This window comes from Manis pentadactyla, chromosome 4, assembly GCF_030020395.1.
Source record: "Manis pentadactyla isolate mManPen7 chromosome 4, mManPen7.hap1, whole genome shotgun sequence".
NCBI classification, from domain to species: domain Eukaryota; kingdom Metazoa; phylum Chordata; class Mammalia; order Pholidota; family Manidae; genus Manis; species Manis pentadactyla.
Genome location: NC_080022.1, coordinates 138963051 through 138983098, shown reverse-complemented (window position 1 = coordinate 138983098; position 20048 = coordinate 138963051). Strand labels below are relative to the sequence as shown.

General features: G+C 43.8%; 2 protein-coding genes and 1 pseudogene across 4 annotated transcripts in view; 1 reads left to right on the top strand and 2 right to left on the bottom strand.

The window, feature by feature from the left end:
* The window catches only part of ITGAE (integrin subunit alpha E), a 51001-nt gene that overhangs the window by 28020 nt on the left and 2933 nt on the right, over window positions 1-20048 (bottom strand). For all 3 annotated transcript variants that reach the window (XM_036887246.2, XM_057501025.1, XM_057501027.1), the window contains one exon: window positions 5449-5569. In XM_036887246.2, coding sequence (XP_036743141.2) covers window positions 5449-5569 — 121 coding nt within the window. Of the gene's footprint in view, window positions 1-5448; window positions 5570-20048 lie in introns of those variants that run through there.
* The window catches only part of NCBP3 (nuclear cap binding subunit 3), a 54434-nt gene continuing 39835 nt past the window's right edge, over window positions 5450-20048 (bottom strand). Inside the window, exon 15 of the transcript XR_008997196.1 lies at window positions 5450-5569. The gene's annotated coding sequence lies outside the window, so the exon portion shown is untranslated. The remainder of the gene's footprint in view (window positions 5570-20048) is intronic.
* Window positions 15427-18576, top strand: LOC118913368 (40S ribosomal protein S20-like; annotated as a pseudogene).

The following is a 20048-nucleotide window of genomic DNA, read 5'->3' as shown; positions in this document are numbered from 1 at the left end:
GACCATCTCCTCCTTGAAACACTTTCTTCTTGGTTTCCCCCTACCTCTCTCATTGTTCCTTCTCAGACTCCTTTGCTGTCTGCCTTCTGAATGTCACTAGTCTTGGCGCTTAGTCCTTGTTTTTCTTATCAGCACATTCTCTCTAGTGATTCCCTCCAATCCCATGGCTTCAATACACTTGTAAATATGTCTTCAACCCACCTTTACATCTGTGGTCCTAGCGTCCCTAGAAGCCAGACCAGCAGAGCCGTAGAAAGCAAAATAATGGCCACCCCAGAGATGTCCATGCCTGAATCTCCAGCACCTGTCAATATGCTATTTTTTATGGCAAAATATTTTATTAGATCCATAGATTTGTTTAAGTCAGGGATCTTGAGATGGTGAGATTAGCCTGGATTATTTGGGTGGGCCCTGTGCAATCATAAGGGTCCTCATGAGAGGAAGGCAGGAGAGTCAGAGTCAGAGAAAGAGTTGAAGATGTTACACTGTTGGCTTTAAAGAGGAGGAAGAGGCCAAGAGCCAAGGAATGTAGGCAACCTCTAGAAGCTGGAAGAGGTGAGGAATCGAATTCCCCCTCAAGCCTCTAGGAGGAACCAACTCTTGATTTTAGCCTAGTTGGCACTTTTTGGATTTCTCTGGACCTCCAGGACTTTGAGATAATAAATTTGTGTTGTTTTAAGCATCTAATTTTGGGGTTATTTGTTACAGCAGCAATAGGAAACTAATATAATAACCAACTGTCCATTACCTAATAGGCATCTCAAACTTGAAATGTCCAAAACAGAACTCGGGGTCTTGTCCTCCCAACCTGTGCCGTTCTGTCTTCCTTCCAGCCATTGATGGCACCATCAAACACTACATTCTAAAGCCCAAAGCCTGGGGGCGTCTTCGTTTCACGTTGCTGCTCATCCCCTATATCAAGTCCATCAGCAAACCTTGTCGATTCTTCCTCCAGGAGAGCATCTCTGTTTCTCCACTTCCCTGCCATCTGGCCCCTCATCTTGCCTGGTCTATAGTAATAGCCTCCTGGTATCGTTTGTTTTTGAAATTCACTCCTGTAATTTGCACCATGTCACTCCCTTGCTTCAGGAGCCTCCCATGTCCACACGCCTTGCTGTAGCCCTCTCCACCTCCACTCCTCAAGGCCGGCTCATTTTCACCCCTTGGCCTGTCACCTTCTCTTGAACGCTTTCTTCAACCAGCCCCACCTCATGATCCAGCTACTCTGCCTCAGGCCACCCTGTTTTATTTTCTTCTCAGAATGTGTCCCATCTCATAGTATCCTGTTTACCTGTTTACCATGCTTACTATCTGTCTCCCCAAGACTATAAGTTACCTTGGGATCTTGTCTATCTTGTTCTCCCTGTTACCAGGGCCTAGAACAGTGCCTGGCATGGAGCAGAGTTTGGTAAATATTTGTTGAATGATGATTGAAGGACAACACAGACAGCAGATGAGGGGCTAATCTGGGGCAGGGCTGAGGGCTGGAGGCTGCATGAGGCTGAGCTCTGCAGGCTCTGCAACTGAGCTCCCAAATTAGGTCATCTGCTCAGCAACCCTGCCTCTGTCCCCAGCCTAAGCCTCAGCCCTGGGCTCCTACCTCATTCTCTGCTCTCCCACAGAGGTGGGCTCAGACCTGGGCTCCACCCAAGACCATGTTTTGGTGGGATAGATGCAGGCCTAGAAGAGCCTGGGCTCCTATTCCTCCCTCAGGCCTTTGCCAAAGTTGCTTCCTCTGCCTGCAATGCCTCCACTTCCTTTTCCTGTACCGTAGTCATCACAAACACCAGCTCCTCAGGAAGCCTTCCCAAAAGCAATAACCTCATCTCCTCCAAGGCCTCCAGGTATTTATTCCCACCTAGACTGAAATTTCCCAAGAGGCTACCATGTACAGCTGCACAGGATGTGCACTGCACAACCCAGGCTTGCCCTTCATATCCCGTCACACAATGCTATGGGCAGGGCCCAGTGTGAGTTGTCTCTACTGCTCATTCCTTTCCTCCCATGGTAGGTGGTCTCTTGGGCTCCAGGTTTGTTGACTGAGAGGCTGACAAACTAAACATAACTGAACACACCTTAAGCTGACAGCCCCAGAGACTCTATTACACCCGGGGTGGGTGCGGCCCATCTCCTGCCTTTGGCCAGCTCTGTCTCTGCTCCCAGAGTCTATTCCCACAGCTCCCAGGGGAGGCCATCTTTATGTTCCACTCCATTCCTCCTGCAGCAGCCAAGGCCGTGATGCTGCCAGCCCTGGCTGTTATATTTGGGGAGAAACAGCATGAGGGAATGAGAGCAGCACGTCACCCTCGCTCAGGAGCCTGTTTCTCTGTTGCCCTGGGCAGCCAGCAGTGCATTTCCTGCTCCGTGCAGCAGGCCCGTGGTCTCAGGTTCCATCATTTGTGGCAGGAACCCAGAAGTACCTCCCACCACATCCTCCCATGAGCCCCCCTCTGCTGCAGCAGGTGCTAAGGGAGGTTTTCATGGCTCTTCTCCCACCTTTCGGCGGGCTCAGAGCTTCTGCTCTGGGGGCTTCAAACTCCCCTCACCCACCATGTCCTTTCAGCATGGCTTCTGAGGGAGGGGAATTAAAGTCTGTCAGGCCTGGAGATGGGGACGGCCCTGCTGGGGTATTGGTAGGAGTGGACAGGGCAGGAGCTGGTCACAGACAACTCAGACTGAAACCTAACCTGTACCGGCATGTGGAGCAGTAACACTCAAGCATGGCAAAGTTGGAAAACTGAATGCTGACCCCGTGCATAAGCTGTGATGCAGCAATTCCACTGCCAGCATGTGCCTGACAGAAGGAAGGGCACCCACCCACAGGAAGAAAGTGCATGCAGGGCTACTTTAATGGCCTGGAAAACCACCCAAACAGACGTCATCAGCACTGATCACACAGTGGACAACTCCAGCAACATGAACGGGCATCACTGTCTCAGGCAACATGAGGGACGAAATTCACAGACTGTACATGAAGTAGAGGAGCCTGACATAATAGAGCACATACTGTGTGCCTCGTTTATAGTCATTTCAGGAATGGGCAGGACTCATCCACGGAGATGAGGTGGGAGCAGTGGTTAACTCCTGACAGGGGCTGTGCCTGGAAGGGAGCCCCTGGGCTACGGAGCTTACGCGAGGCTGGTAATGCTCTGCTTCTCCACCTGGATGCCACCTATGTAGGTGTTTCACTTCATGCATATTCATGGAGCTGTACACTTAACGATGAATGCATTTTTCTGTGTGACATATGTCAACACCATTCATCTTCCTGCGGCCAAGACCTTCCCGTCAACCTTCTCACCACCCCTCCCTGCTTCAAACCTTTCTGGCACCCCAAACCTTTGGGGCCTGGGTGAAAAGCACTGCCTGCCTCCCAGTCACATTTCCTGCTACGCTCAGCTCCAGCCACCCGACGTTTCTCAGTTCCTTGACTTCGCCCCGGCCAGGCTTCTGACCACACTGTTCTTGGCCAGGACTTCCCCTCCCGTGTCTTCTCACTCCTACTCCTCCCCCAGGCCCTAGCGTGGATGCACATCCTCTGGCAGAAGGCTACCACGGCCTCTACGTCCCCAAAGTCCCCTGGACACCCCACCGGCAGTCATCGTCCCTCTTGTCATCGCCTGGCTTGTCTGTTTCCTCCATGAGCCTGAGAGCTCCGTGTAGGCAGGGACTGTATCTCCTTCACTATCTTACCCCCAGACTGCCCAGCACTGGGTAGATGCTCCATAAATTCCTGCTGAATGAATGAATGGATCGGCCCTGCCCTCACCACTTAAATCTAATGGTCACCGGCCTCTTCACTTACAGTGAACCACAGTCCGGCAAGGGGTCCAAGCCTACTTGGCTGGTGGGGTGGTGGTCCAAGACCCAGAGCTATGAGGCTGTCTCAGGAGCCATCGCTGTGCACCCACCCTCCACCAAACCGAGCTACTGCTCTGCTCAGCTCAGGGAGACGTGGAGCTCTGCTCAGCCAGGAACCCTGGGCACCTCACCTGGCTCTGCCCCAAAGCCTGTCTGGATGCTGGGCTTGTGGCTCAAGTGCACTGGGTATGCAGGAAACCCTTGACCATGGTCCAGAAGCAAAGCAGCAGGGGTGGGGGCAGGAGGGAACCAGCCTGGGGCAGGACCTGAGAAAGCCCTAGGACCATCATGAGCACAAGGGAAAGGGAAGATTGCTCTAGATTCAAAGACACTAAGGAGAACCAAAAACGTACAACCATGAACCTGGATGGGATCCAGGCTTCAAAACAGCAGCTCTAAGAGTCATTGGGTGGCAACAGGAAAAAAAACCTAAGACATGCTTCTACATAAGTACATCACCACCATCCCATATGATACCCATTTTACCTGCTTGCTTAGTGTCTGTCTCCCCTTAGCATAAGGATTTCTATCTGCTCACTGCTGCATCCCCAAGGCCTGACCCATTGCAGGTGCTGCATATAGATATTTCCTGAGTGACTGACCATTGCATATGTCATTCTACAACTCGCCTCTTTCACCTGATAACATGTCTCAAGGTAGATTCCAGTTAATAACCACTGCACCTACTTCATCCACTTTCCTCCGTGTTGGTATTGCATCATACAAGTCACAGCTTATTTCACCATTTTCCTAATGATGAACAGTTCCAGGCTTTCAGGCTTTCAAGCAGTGCTACAATAAATACCTCCACGTGTGCCTGACAGTATCTCTAAGGTTGGTATCTGGGAGTGGAATGGCTGAGTCAAAGGCCCTGTGCACCTTTCACTTAACCAGGAATGGCAACATTGTTCTCCAAGGTGGTTACACTAACTTACCTTCCCACAAGTTCCTGTTTCATCACATCCTTACCAGCAAAATGTAATCAGACTTAAATTTTTTGGCTTATCTAATGGGTACAAGTGGAATTTGAAAAATGTAAGGTAATGTTTACTGAGTTTTAATTTGGCCAGAAAGTGGGCTATACCATTTATGTGCATTAACTCAAATAGCCTTTGCAAAAAGCCTGTGAGGTAAGTAAATCTCCACCCCCACCATAGAGAGGAGAAACTGAGGCTTGGGATGGAGCTCCTTGCTACCCCAATGCACAGTGAAGCTGCCACTGACTCGTGGCTACCAGACTCCAGCCCACCTCTCAACCACAGCTCCTCCTCCTGCCTCTTATTTTCCATTTTTTCTTTGTTCTTTTTTGTCACTGTCAAAAAATCTCTATTTTGAGCATGTGTTACTTTTGTAAGAGACAAAAGAGCCTTAATAAACTTTGTCTTTAAACAATTTTAAGGCTGTCCTCTGACCCCTATCAGTGAAGGGAGAGGTCAGGGTGAGAGAGCGACAGCCTCTCACCTGGACACAGTGAAGGGAGGCTGTCCCCAGACTGAGCCGTAGGATGCCAAGGCCTTCCTGGGGGCCTTCTCTGCTCCCTGGATGCCCCCTCAACCCTCATGCCTGAGTCTGCCAGGCCCCACTCACCAGGTCTGGTTGGTGCTGGGGTCGTGGTGCAGAAGGGAGCTGAGCACGTAGGGCGCACCATCCTCAGGAGTCACCCAGGTCCAGGCCACGTCCACGTTGAAGGTGGCCATGGGAGCCAGGCCTGTGAGAAGAGGAACATCTAGCAAAAGAAGTACCTGTTGTGGCCGAGGCTGGCCTTTTTCCTGCCATTATGCTGTCCAGTCCCCATTCTGAAAATGAGCAAAGCGAGATTCCCGAGGATCTTTTTTCCATGGCTATAGGCCAAGAACCCAGGTATGTCTGACCCAGAGCCCCTCATCCTCCTACTAAACCCAACTGTGTCAGCATCAAGGCCCCCTCCTCCAGGAAGTCTTCTATGGTTTTTCCCCTAGAAGCACTTCCCACCTTCCCACCTTCTCACACCTCCTGATGTACACCTTCTGCACCTGTCGTGTAGCACACACTCATCACCATGTCTTGTACCAAACCTAAATTGATATGTGTCCCAGGGAGAGGGTCTATGTTTCCCAAATCAAGGGACCCAAGAGAAAACATATGTCCTCCAAAATACCTTCACAAGAATGTTTATAGCAGCTTTATTTGTGATCATCCCAAACTGGAAACACCATAAATGTACATCAACTGGAGATGGGATAAATTAACTGTGGGGTAACCATAAGCAAATATTGAACTCTGGTTGATATGTGTGCTGAAATGTTTAGGGATGAAGTGTACCAATATCTGCCATTTACTTTGAAATGAAATGAAACATAGGATGGATGCATGGATGGATATATAGAGAGGGAGATCAATATGTGGAGATGCATATATATATATACATATATTTAAAAATAAAAATATGTAATAATGCAAATATAACAAAATGATGATTGTCAAATCTGAGTGTGGTATGTGGTTGTCCACCGAATAATTTTTTCAGCTTTTCTGTACGTTTGACATTTTTCATTACACATTTTTTGGGGAAAATTAGTTTTGGCAGATTGCCCCCCAGAGGCTGCCAGATCATACTCCGATGACAGAATGGTGGAAGGCCAGTTTCGTCACAGCATTCCTTGAGCTGTGTGCAGACTTTTCATCCTTGTTTTAAAAGATATCTCATCATTTTGCTCCAAAACATATTTTCAAATAATGAGTGAAGTCAAGCCCCTTATTATAAATATGTTTACTGCATATATGTTATCCATTTTATGATGTATTTACTTTCTTATTAATTTATAAGAACTTTTGAATCCAAAACAGATTATCAGTATGTTGTTTCTCACTTCAGCTGTTTGATTGGTATATTTTCTCCCACACCTACATTTTTTTCATGTAGCCATTTTTCCCTTATAACTCTTGAGTTTTGTGTCATGCTTCCCCATTCAGAGATTTTTTTTTCAATTTGCTCATGTGTTCCTCTATGATTTTTTGTTTGCTTGTTTCACTTCTTATGCTTAAATATTTGAGCCATCTGGACTTTATTTTTATATATGGAGTAAAATAGGGATCCAGCTTTACTTTTTCTCCCCACAAATGAAATAGTCTCAACATTATTCTTCAATAGTTCTTCTTATCCCCATAGATCTGAAATACCACCTTTATCATTCTCACAATTTTCAAATGCATTTGTGCTGGTGGGAGCAGAACTGTTGGGACTCAGTTCTGCTCCACTGACTTCATTAGTCTTCTGACCTCTCTCTTCCAGGACTGTTCCCTCTTGATACATCCTCTCCACACCAGCAGCCAGAATTTTTAAAAGCATGGTCTGACCATGCAAATCCATGGCTAAAAATTCTAATGTATTACAGAAAAAAGGCAAGGTGAAGTTCAGTGTACAGACTTATCTGTTCTATTACTGTTCAGTTAACAACTTTTTGCCACAATGTTTCTTGAAAACTAGACTGCTTTTTTGGTGAACATCCACTTTTCTGATGGCATAATAACTTTTTCATCCCTAAATACACCAAATAAACATGCTACAAGGAATGACATTCTGACATCACACTTTCAAGCAAAAACACACTCACCAATTTACTTACTACAACAGTTTCTAGCCCAACAATATCATAGGGAACACATTTGCATTGCCTACCATGTTTGGAAACCCCAAGGGCTTTGTTTTGTACATGCATGCCAACTGCGAGGGCTTGAAGGGTGGCATCTTCTATGACCCTGCAGTCTATTGAATGCACAGGCTATTTCCATGTGTTTTGCATTGCTTTCAGGTTTAGTATTTATTTTTCCCTCAAGGTATTTTTCTGGGCTGTAACTTTATCTTTAAAGGTAGTTTGAGTGCAGATAGCCACAGATGCCCAAAAGATTGAAGAAATGGTACAGAAAGAAAAATGTACCTCCTCAATTATGATTCCCTCCCATCAGTCCTCCACCACCCACCATTAAGAGACTTCATTTCCAGCTTTAACAAGGACAATAAACCTTCATTACATAAGTTGTATATGTAAATTATATTTTTATACCTAAATTATTGTTTTTTAAATATGAATTTGTTTTGTTGGCTAATTAATACATTTTTCCACTAGTAGAAATTGTTTGGATAGTGAGTTGGATGGAATGCATCCTAATTTTTGCATTGAAATTGATGGAAATTAATGGTTTTTCACCTAGCAGAAGAGATTTTAGGAACAAATTAAAATAATTGGGCAAAAGATAGGTTTCTAGCTTATGTTATCTTTTACATATGGAGAAGAAAGAAATAGACCCAATGAAATATGTTGTCCTTCATTTGCCAGAAAGAAATAACAATGTAAAATCTGTCTGTATTGAATAACATCACTTCAAAATACATAAAGCAAAAGTGACTAAATTAAAAGGAAAAATACAAAAATCCACAACCAGAGTGGGAGACTTTAATGCTTAACAAATATTCATATTAGCAAAAGCTGACAAAAAAATCAGTAAGGATACAGATCTGAACAACACAGTTAACAAGGTCAATCTAAGTGACTGACAGAACACTGTACACTACAATAGTAAAATAAACATTTTTTCAAATGCACATGAAACATTTATCAAAATTGACCATGTCCTGGGGCATAAGCAAGCTTCAATAAATTTCAGTGGACTGAAATAATTCATAGTATGTTCTCTGACTATAGTAGAATTAAACCAGATATCAGTAACTAAAAACAAAAAAATCTGAGCTTCTTGGAAATTAAGCAATGCACTTCTGAACAACCTAGAGTCCAAAATGAAATCACAATGGAAATTTTAAAATATTTTTAATGGAACGAGAATTAAGACATGACAAATGAACACTTGTGGAAAACAGTGAAGGCAGTACTTATAGAAAATTTTTGTACAGCCTTAAATGCATATGTTGAAAAGGAAGGAAGGCTAAAAATCAATTATCTAAGCTTCTATGACAAGAAGGTAAAAGAAGAGCAAATCAAACACAAAGAAAGTACAGGAAGGAATAAAGATATGAGCATTTATCAGTGAAATGGAAAACCTGCAGTAGAGAAAATCAGCAAAGCTAAAGTCTGTTTTTAAAAAGATTACTGAAACTGATAAGTCCTTAGCAGCACAGATCAAGGAAAAAAAGAGAGAGAAGACCTAGATCACCAATATGAGTGAAAGAGGACATCAGAATCGATCCTAAGGCATTTAAGAAATAATAAGAGAGAGTATATACAACTTTCATGCCAGTGAACTTGACAATTTAGGTGAAATGGACACATTTCTTGAAATAAAAACATATCAAAACTGACAAAAGAAGTGAAATCTGAATAATCCTAAATCAAAAAATTGAATCCATTATTAAAACCTTAGGAAGAACTCCATACCCAGATGGCTTCACTGAGAGACTCTTCCAAACATTTAAAGAAATACCAATCTTATACAAACTGTTGCAGAGAACAGAAAATGAGAGAACACGTTTCAGTCACTTTATGGGGCCAGCATAACACTGATACTAAGATCTGACAAGAGCAATATGTGAAAGGAAATCTGATGATCTCTCTCTTGAACATAAATGCAAAAATCCTAGATAAAATATTAGCAAATCAAATCCAGTAATATATAAAAAGCATAATACATCACAACCAAGCAGATTTTATTTCAGAAATACAAACGGTATGACATTTGAGAATAATCAATTTACTCATCACATTAACAGAAAATAAAAGGAGAAAAATTACATGATCATGATGATAGATGCAGAAAGAGACATTTGATAAAATCCAATACTGATTTGTGATTAAAATTCATAGCAAACTAGGAATAGAAGGGAATTTCTTCAATCTGATCAAGATCCACAAAAAACTTCAGCAAACATTCATTCTTACAGGTGAGTTATTGGAAGTTTTCCCCCTAAAATCAGGAATGAGATAGGATGTCCACTCTCACCACTTCTAGTCAACATTTTACTGCTGGTGTTAGAGCAGTAAGAAAAGAAAAAAATAGTGAGCATAACAATTAAAAAGGAAAAAATAAAACTGTTATAATTTACAGATTGAATCTATGTCTGTAGATTCAATAGTTTGTAAAATCCAACAGATCCACAGATAAACACTGAGAATCAGTAAGTGTCTTTAGCAAGGCCACTAAATATAGAGGCAATATGCAAAGAACCATTGTACTTTTATATACTATCAATGATCAAAAAGAAAATGAAAAAATTTTTAAGTTGCCGTTAGCAAAAGACAAAAAATTCAAATACTTTAAAGTAAACCTAAAGATATACAAAACCTCTACACTGAAAACTATAAAAGGTGGGAAAAGTTAAAGAAGATCTACATAAATGGAGGAATAGATCATGTTCATGAACTGGAGGACTCAGTATCATCAGTTATCACTATATTGATCTATAGCTTCAATCCAATCAAATTCAAAATCCCAGCACATTACTGGGGGAAAGGGGTACTAAGAAGCCAACTTAAAAACTTATGTGAAAGTTCACAGGGCAAAAATAATCAAGGCACCCTTGAGGGAGAATAAAAAACCTGTAGGACTTGATAATGTACATTATCATTTATCAAGCCATTATAAAGGCATAGTTAAGACAGAATTATACTGGACATAAATACACAAGGATATATACAAGATAGACAAAGAGACCAATGGAACAGAGTACAAGCAACATATGATCACCTGATTTATGACAAACAATGGAATAGTGACAGTCTGGAATAGTGAGGGAAGTATGATGTTTTATATAAATGGTGCTGGGTCACTTAGAAATCAATATTGAAAAAAATAATAATCTTAATCTCACACCATATACAAAAAATCAGTTCTTAATGGCAGATTTAAAATGTGGATTTAGATATCTAAATGTGAAAAATAAAACAATAAAACCTTTAAGAGAAAACAATGGACCTTGTGGTAGATAAGTATTTTTTAAACAGGACACAAAAACCACTAACCATAAAGGAAAAAATTGATAAACTGGTATGATAGACCAATATAATAGACTGAAAAACTGATATGAAAGAAATGATAAACTGAACTTCATTAAACTGAAGAACCTCTGTTTATCAAAAGACACCACTGAGAGAGTAAGGAGGCAAGTCACAGAGATATCTGTAACACAAATACATAACAAAAGATTCATATCAGAATATGTTTAAAAAAATCCTACAGTTCAAAAGGAAAAAAGCACATATGCTAACAGAAAAAGGTATTACACAAAAGAGATTATCCAAATGTCTAGTAAGCATATGAAAAGGTACTCTTTAGAGTTCAGAAAAGGCAAATTAAAACCACCATGTAATACCACTATACAACTACCAGAATGGCTAAAATAAAGAAGACAATACCAAGTGTTGACACAGTGATGTGGAACAACTAAAACTCAAATACTGCTGGTGGACACGTAAATTGGTATTACCCCTTTAGAAAATCATTTGTCCATATCAACCAAAGCTGAGCATATACATAACCCAATAAGCTAGCAATTCTGTTCTTAGGCATATATCCAACAGAAATGTGTCCCTATGTCCATGAAAATACATATACAAGAATCTTCATAGCTTCACTATTCATAACACCAAACTAGAACAACCCAAATATCCATCAACAATAGAAAGGATAAAAAAACTGTGGTATAGTTACCAATGGAATACCCTACAGCAATGAAAACACTCTACAATAAGGCAGATGGAGCTCATAAACACAATGTTGAGCAAAAGATGCCAGGAACAAAACAGAACATACTGTATAATTCCATTTAATTAAAGTTTAAATCAGGTAAACTAGTCTATGGCTGGAGGGATCCCCAAGGGTACTTCTGGGATGTTGGTAATATTCCATTTCTTAGAATGGATATTAGTGACATGGATTTTATTTAATTTGAAAATTCGCTGATTTGAATTTGTCTATTTTTCTGTATGTTCCTTCAAAAAAGCATTTACATTTTTAAAATTGCAAGTGTTTGAAACACACTGAATATAAAAATTCCATGATTTAAACTTTAATTAAATGGAATTATACAGTATGTTATTAAAGAGAGAGAGAGAAACAAAAACAAAAGAAATCAAAGCACTGCATGGGTCACCACTGCAAGTAATGAGGGTACCATCCACTTATTCTGAAAATTGACCGTTAAAGGGAAAGTATTAAACAATGTTCATACCTTTCTTTTATGAACTACATTTCATAGTCACCAAAGAGTCCTCTTTGATGTGGGAGGCACAACAGAATCATAAAAATACAATTTTTCAAACCATTATATAATAATTAATTCAGGTCACAATCATCAATGGCTGAAACTATTAGATAAAAGTTTAACAGAGAAATTTAAAATTAGACTGACAGCCCCTGAGCCCACTAGTCAATCTTAGCTTCTGCACAAGTGCCTCAGGCATATATGCCTCCTAGTGTGACACCCAAAGAAGGATACAGGGGCCTGAGACTTTGCATTGCTGACAAGCTCGCAAGTGTTGCCCATGTTGCTGACCCTCAGGCCATATTCTGAGTAGCAAGTCTTTAAAATACTTCTGCAAATGAAACAAATGGGAAGGGGGATAAATGGAGGAAGTAGTGCAAAATCCCCATAATTGTTTAGTGTATGCTCGCCACAAAGTTAAACCTGAATTTAGTGAAGCTATTACCACTAACTTCCAGGTTTGGGGAAAGTTAAGGGACAGAAGGACAAATCATACCAAGAGGAAGCAAACACACAAATCCTGAATGAAGATGGTTTACAAGACACCTGACCAAGCTCTACAGTAAAGCAAAGGCTTGAAAACAACACACAAAAGACAGTCTCTTCAATAAATGGTGTTGGGAAAACTGGACAATGACATCTAAGAGAATGAAACTAGATCACTGTCTTACGCCACACACAAAAGTAAACTCTAAATGGATTAAAGCCTCAAATGTAAGACATGAAAACATAAAACCCTTATAAGAAAACATAGGCAAGTATCTTATGAACATTAACATGAAAATTTTTTTTCTGGATTTGTCTCCCTGGGAAAGGGAAATGAAAGCAAAAATAAACTACATCAAGCTTAAAAGCTTCTTTCTGCACAGCAAAGAAAACCCTCAACAGAACAAAAAGACAACCTACTGCATGGGAGGATATACTTGCAAATGATAATCTGTTAAGGGGCTAATATCCAAATTATATAAAGAGCTCATACAACTAAACAATAATAATAATAATCCAATTTTTAAAAATGGGCAGAGGACCTAAATATATATTTTTCCAAAGAACACATACAGATGGCCAACAAGCATGTGAAAAGATGCTCAACATCTCTAATCATCAGGGAAACACAAATCAGAAAACCACAATGAGCTATCACCTCATACCAGTCAGAATGGCTACCATCCAAAAGATAAGAAATAACAAGTGTTGGTGAGGATGTGGAGAAAAGGGAACCTCCTATACTGTTGGTGGGGATGTAAATTGGTGCAGCCACTGTGGAAAATAGTATGGACGTTCCTCAAAAAAATAAAACTAGAAATACCATATGACCCAGCAATTCCACTTCTGGGAATTTACTCAAAGAAAACAAAATCACTAATTTGAAAAGATATGTGCACACCTATGTTCACTACAGTATTCTTTACAATAGCAAAGATATGGAAGCAACCAAAATGTCTGTCAATAGATGAATGGATAAAAATGTTGTACATATACACAATGAAATATTATTCAGCCATACAAAAGGAAATTTTGCTATTTGCAACAACATGGAAGGACCTAGAGGGTATCATGATAAGTGAAATAAGCCAGGCAGAGAAAGACAAATACCATGATTTTAGTTATATGTGTAATCTAAAAAACAAAACAAAACAAAAAGACCCATAACTATCAAAAAAAGATTGTTGGTTAACAGGGGGAATGAAGTAGGGGGATGGGTGAAATAGGTGAAGGGGATAAAGAGATACAAACTGCAAATTGTAAAATAGTCATAGGAATGGAAGCAAAACAGAGAATATAACCAATAATATTGTAATATTATGTATAATTATATATTATATATAATTATATGTAATATTATATATAATTATCCCATGACATGTGGGACTCCCAGTTTCCTCCCATGGGCTTTTGCTGAGATCAGTCCCCAACTCGCCACTCCCCCTTCTTCTACAAAAGAGCCTCCTCTCCTTTGTTCTCTGGACATGCTGGTGGTTTTTGCCTTAGCTCACTTGTTCTGAGTTGCAATTCTTTGCTTTTCCTCAATAAACCCACTGTGCTGGTGAAATACTGACAGCTTTATTTTTATGGCCAACAATGATATCACAGAATTATTGTTAATTTTGTTAAGTGATAAAAGCACTATGGTTATGTAAGAAAATATCCACGTACTTCAGAAATGCAGACTAATGTTCCATATGTAGGAGTGAAATGACATGATGTTTGGGATTGCCTCAAAATAATGCCTAAAAATTAACGTGCAGCGAATATATTCATAAATGACAGATCCGATAAAGGGTTGACATCCAAAATATATAAAGAGCTCATGCACCTCAACAAACAAAAAGCAAATAATCCAATTTAAAAATGGTCAGCAGAGCTGAACAGACAATTCCCCAAAGAAGAAATTCAGATGGCCAACAGACACATGAAAAGATGCTCCACATCACTAGTCATCAGAGAAATGCAAATTAAAACCACAATGAGATATCACCTTACACCAGTAAGGATGGCCACCATCCAAAAGACAAACAATAACAAATGCTGGTGAGGACATGGAGAAAGGGGAACCCTACTACACTGCTGGTGGGAATGTAAACTAGTTCAACCATTGTGAAAAGCAGTATGGAGGTTCCTCAAAAAACTAAAAATAGAAATACCATTTGACCCAGGAATTCCACTCCTAGGAATTTACCCTAAGAACGCAGCAGCCCAGTTTGAAAAAGACAAATGCACCCCTACATTTATTGCAGCACTATTCACAATAGCCAAGAAATGGAAGCAACCTAAGTGTCCATCAGTAGATGAATGGATAAAGAAGATGTGGTACATATACACAATGGAATATTATTCACCCATAAGGAGAAGACAAATCCTACCATTTGCAACAACATGGATGGAGCTAGAGGGTATTATGCTCAGTGAAATAAGCCAGGCAGAGAAAGACAAGTATCAAATGATTTCACTCATCTGTGGAGTATAAGAACAAAGCAAAAACTGAAGGAGCAAAACACCAGAAGACTCACAGAACCCAAGAATGGACTAACAGTTACAAAAGGGAAAGGGACTGGGGAGGATGGATGGGAAGGGAGGGATAAGGGGTGTGCGGGGGAGGAAAGGGGGCATTACGATTAGCATGTAAAATGTGGGTGGTGGGGCACGGGGAGGGCTGTGCAACACAGAGAAGACAAGTAGTGATTCTACAGCATCTTACTACACTGATAGACAGTAACTGCAATGGGGAATGTGGGGCGAACTTGGTGATGGGGGAGTCTAGTAAACATAATGCTCCTCATGTAATTGTAGAGTAATGATACAAAAAAAAAAAAAATCTCATCTCCAAGTGGTCATCTTTTAATGGCCAATCTTCCAGTAAAAAAAAAAAAGAATGTGCAAATGACTCTTTGAGGAAGATGCGGTGGCAGCTGCAGAGAATCCCAGGAACAAGTTGTTCCAGAAGCCATGGCTGTGGCCACAAAGACACCATGGAACCAGCCTTGGCGATTCACTGACTTAGAATTCCTCTCACCAGCTGCAATGTAAGTAAAATCTTTGGAGAAGGTACGTGCCAACTTGGTATGAGGGGCAAAGGAAAGGAATCTCAAAGCGGACAGCCGAAGTTCAGACGCCTACCAAGACTCAGAATCAACCCCAAGAAAAACTCCTCGGGCTAAAGGCTCTAAGACATGGGATCATTTTCAGATGAGAGCACAGCGGCGACTTGCAGACTTGCACAGTCCTGAGACTGTTAAGCTGGTTACTCCCTTCAGTATCGAGCTAGGAGTCCAGATTGAAGTCACCACTGCAGATGCTTAAATGAACCTTTTAATAAATTGATTATCAGTTGTTAAAAAGAAAAAAGAAACCTGCAAATGAATCACCCAAGTCTCTTGTTAAAATGCAGATTCTGATTCAGTAATCAGGGAGTTGGGCTGAGACTCCAGTTCTGGTCCCCAGACCATCTCCTGGGCAGCAAGGCTTTACAATACTTTGCTAAAGGACAAAAAGAGACAGTGAAATGAATGCAGCACTTGTAGCCAAACCTTAGGAACTGTGTAACCTGGGGGGTTGGGTATATTGGGTTTATTATGGTTATTTTCTTTACTTTTGTATGTATTTAAAACGTTGTTAAAAACCAACCCTCCAAAGGCTGTAGGAGGAGATGCTGGGTGAGGGCTGGGAGGGCAGTGTCCTGTCCCCTTTGCTCTGAATTCCCAGGCCCTCTCCCTGAGCCTGGCACAAAGCAGGCATCTGCACTTTATTCCTTCCCCTTTACACCTCTCCCTTGCCTGGTATGAATCGTGGTGACATGAAAAAATGGGCAATACAATAAGACAAAACTTGTTTTAAACAATGGGGCAGGTGGGGGTGGGGTGGGGAAAGGACAGGAAGAAAGCGATAGAAAAAGGGGGGGAAAAATGGAGGGACACAAACCCAGACGCAGGCTAATAGCAAACCTGTAACCCGTGTATCAACAAGCGTAGCACTTTCTATCACAGACCCCACTTTTGGCTCTGAACACAGCACTGGCACACAGTAGGCACTTCATAAAATTATTTTTTGAGTAAAGGCATAAACGAATGAACTTCCTGAAGCCAGTACAGGGATGAAAATGATCAGTTATACCATTTACAATGTCCCCAAATTTGGAAAAACAAAAACTAATCTGGCGAAGCAGAAAAAAACAGTACACCAGAAAAAATTTCCCTGAGGGTTCTCTCAGCAAGAGCACTGAATGAACAAACCCGCACTCCAAATTACCTGGAGCTGTTATTCCTGTCCTCCCCCCATCATCCCGAAGTAGAATGCAGAAAATGTAACCAGACCATGAGCTCTAGGGGGCCAGGGGACTTTGAGAATCTGAGAAAAGCATCAGAACCCTCCCCAGTTCCCCAAGTGCACGTCTGTACAGATCTCACCCTGCAGCTATCGCTGGTCTCCTCCTCACATTTTGCTGTCTCCAAGAGGCCTTCCTGACCTCCCGACCCCCTCCTGGGCACTCTGTACCCCCACCTACAAGACTTTGGTTACAATCTGAAATCACCTTGCTCATCTCCTAGTTTACTTATTGCCTGTGACTGTCCCCCACTCCCTGCCCACCTCAGTGAGCCCCTGGAGGGCAAAGACTGTGCATCTGCCTCGTACATGGAATCATCCCAAGGCCTGGGATGGTGGCTACACTTGGTAGGTGCTGGATGAATAAAGGGGGCTCCCAGATGCCCATCAGTCAACCCTCAAGGGTTCCAGATCAAGACCCCAGATGGGGAAGGGGGATCACCGTCCTCCTTGAATGCAGAGCTCAGAGAAGGGATGGCTGGGATGGAGTTTGGACGCAGACCGCCCACTTTATGCTAAGCCCTGTTTATTGGTCAGCCGGGCTGGGGTAAGAGTTGGCAGGGCTGGGCATCAGCAAACTGCCTCAGAAAGAATGAAAAAGTGAGAACTACCAGCTTCTTATGAGGTGTGAGTGGAAGGTCTCCTTTCTCCTTTTTGACAGTGTAACTTAAGACCTGATTTGAAACCCCTGAGATGATGCCAGTCTCCTCACCTGGGCATCTGTGGCATCTCCCTGCCCAACCAACGCCCTTACCCCCAAACAGGTCTGCCTCAGCCACAGGGAGCCCTCTATCCCCCAGCCCCTGCACACCACCTGCACTCCCCACCCCTGGGCCTTTGCACAAGCCATTCCCTCTGCTCAGCAGGACCTCCTCTCTCCCACCTCTCCCCCATCTTTGGGGGCCCTCACGCACTCCCTGCCCCAGAGGCCAGTTGAGATTCTCCACCACAGAACTCCCTGTCCCTGAGCCCCCTCGGCCCCTGTGGTGTCTCTGCCTGGCTCTGACTAAATCCTGTCTGGGTCAGAGTAATCTGTAAGTAAGTCTGTCTCCCCAAAACCATGATCGGATCTGAGTCATCCGTGACACCCCCCCAACCACAAGGCCCAGCTCAGCACAGGGCCAGACTCTTAAGAGGTGTCCTGAAAAGGTCAGAGTGGGCAGAGATTCCTGTTCTCACCCCACCCCATCGCCTTTTGCTTTTTTCAACTGAGAGGTCTTGGTGCATAATCCCTGGGGGCACCCCCTGGGAGCACCTGCCTTCTTCCAAGGCATCGTACTGGGTGTTGAGGCTCAGAGACACAGAGCAATTTGCCCATGGCCCATCAGCAAATTGAATATTTGTGTCTGGGGCCCAGGTCTGCCTAATTCTAAAGCCCTTAGTAAAAGCTGGAGGCACTGAGGAGTTGGTAAACAGAGATCAGGGTCACAAATGGTCTGAGGAAGGTGGGCATAGCTCCCTGTTGTGCCCTCAGCTCACAGATAGGGCCGAGCTCTAAATTAGAGGGCCGGTAATTAGGTCTGTGAGACCCTCCTGAGGAGGCAGTGTGGCCTGAGCATGTGCAGAGTGGTCACCGTCCTCGCTGTGCTGCCCCGGTCACAGCAGGAACCCTGGGATAGGCCAGGCATGGGCCACTTTGCTGGAGCAGACTCCCTCCAGGCCCCCGGCATTCTACCTTTGCTTGGTCTGTAAAGGTAAAAGTAACCCTTTATGTTTACCTGGGTAAGGGTAACCCTTCCCTTCCCACTTCCCTCCAAGGCTCAGAGAAAATACCAGAAGGAGATAGGCCTGAGCACACATCTTCACTGTGCCTTCAAGTCTGAAGGACCCTGGCTTGCCGCCTCACCATAGCTTCCCCATCTGATACGGGCTGTGCGGAGCAAATGGGCAATGCTCCCCAGCATCCCCTGAGTCAGAGGCTCAGTGCATGGGTGCTGGTGCTGGAGTGTTTGTAACCACAAAGCGAAGGGCTGTCACGTTCTCTCCGACAGCCTTGCCTCTTTTTCAAGCCCCCCTCGCTTGCTGTCAGACATGAGAGCCCAGATGAACCAGTGTCTGTCACCACACTGCCCACAGGGCCACCTCCCCCAGGCTGTCGCCAGGCACACAGGCCTGCTGAGTCAGAATAAGACCGTCCCTCCATCCTGTCAGCCACCACTGCCTCCCCCTCCACCCCCTCTCCCTCATCACAGTGGGCATTTTAAATGCACACTCTCACAGCACTGCTCCAGGTTTAGCAAACTGAGGCCCAAGGGGCATGGTTGGCCTGCAATTATACAAGGAGCCGGCTGCAGAACCGGGACTAGACTCAGGTGCCCTGACACCCAGCCCAGAACACCCAGGAGGGTCCTGGGGGAGGGGAGGCTCAATCCTCAGAGCCATCTGCAGCTCACCTTCAACCCACACAGGAACCTCACTGTCTCAGCCCCAAACCTCACTCCCCTGCCGTCCTACTTCACCGTCAACCTGACAGTGGCCCACAGATCTGCGCACTGACTATGCGCTTCTGGATTCTCCTCCTATACAGCTCTCATGAGTCTCCTCCTACCCATGCCCATCTGCCCAATGCCCTTGAACTGGACCATGTCAGCAGCCTCCTCAGTGGCCTCTCTGCCTCCTCTTTGTCCACCTTCCACCCACTGTCACTACCCTGCTCAAGACCCACTGTGGACCCTGGGTGAGGTCCAAGCTCCCAGAGCCTGGCACTCTAGACTGCCCACACTCTGCATCGCCACCCTGGACTTCCCCAGCCTGACCACCCATGTGTCCCCCCATACAAATCCTACAAGCCAGCCTCCCAGAGAAGAGTGGAAATTCCTGGCTGGTTCCCAGGTGGCCTGCACTCCACACCTGGCCTGCCCACGGATACTGCATTTCTCTGGTGTTTTACCTCTGCCTGGAATGCCTTTCCCCATCCCCACTGTGTGAGACCTAATGCCCCAGGGCCGGAGGGGGTCCATGTGTGTGCGCGCACATGTGCACCAGGCGTCAGACACTATGGGGTCCGTCAGTGTGTGTGCGCGTGCACGCGCACCAAGCCTTAGACACTGTGGACCCCCATCCCCAAAGGCCAAGATCTTCTATCACCTACTTGCACACAGGTCTGAGGTAATGCCCCCAGACAGAGCCAGCTCTGACACCTTCCCCTCCCCCAGCAGGCCCCGGCCGGGTCCCA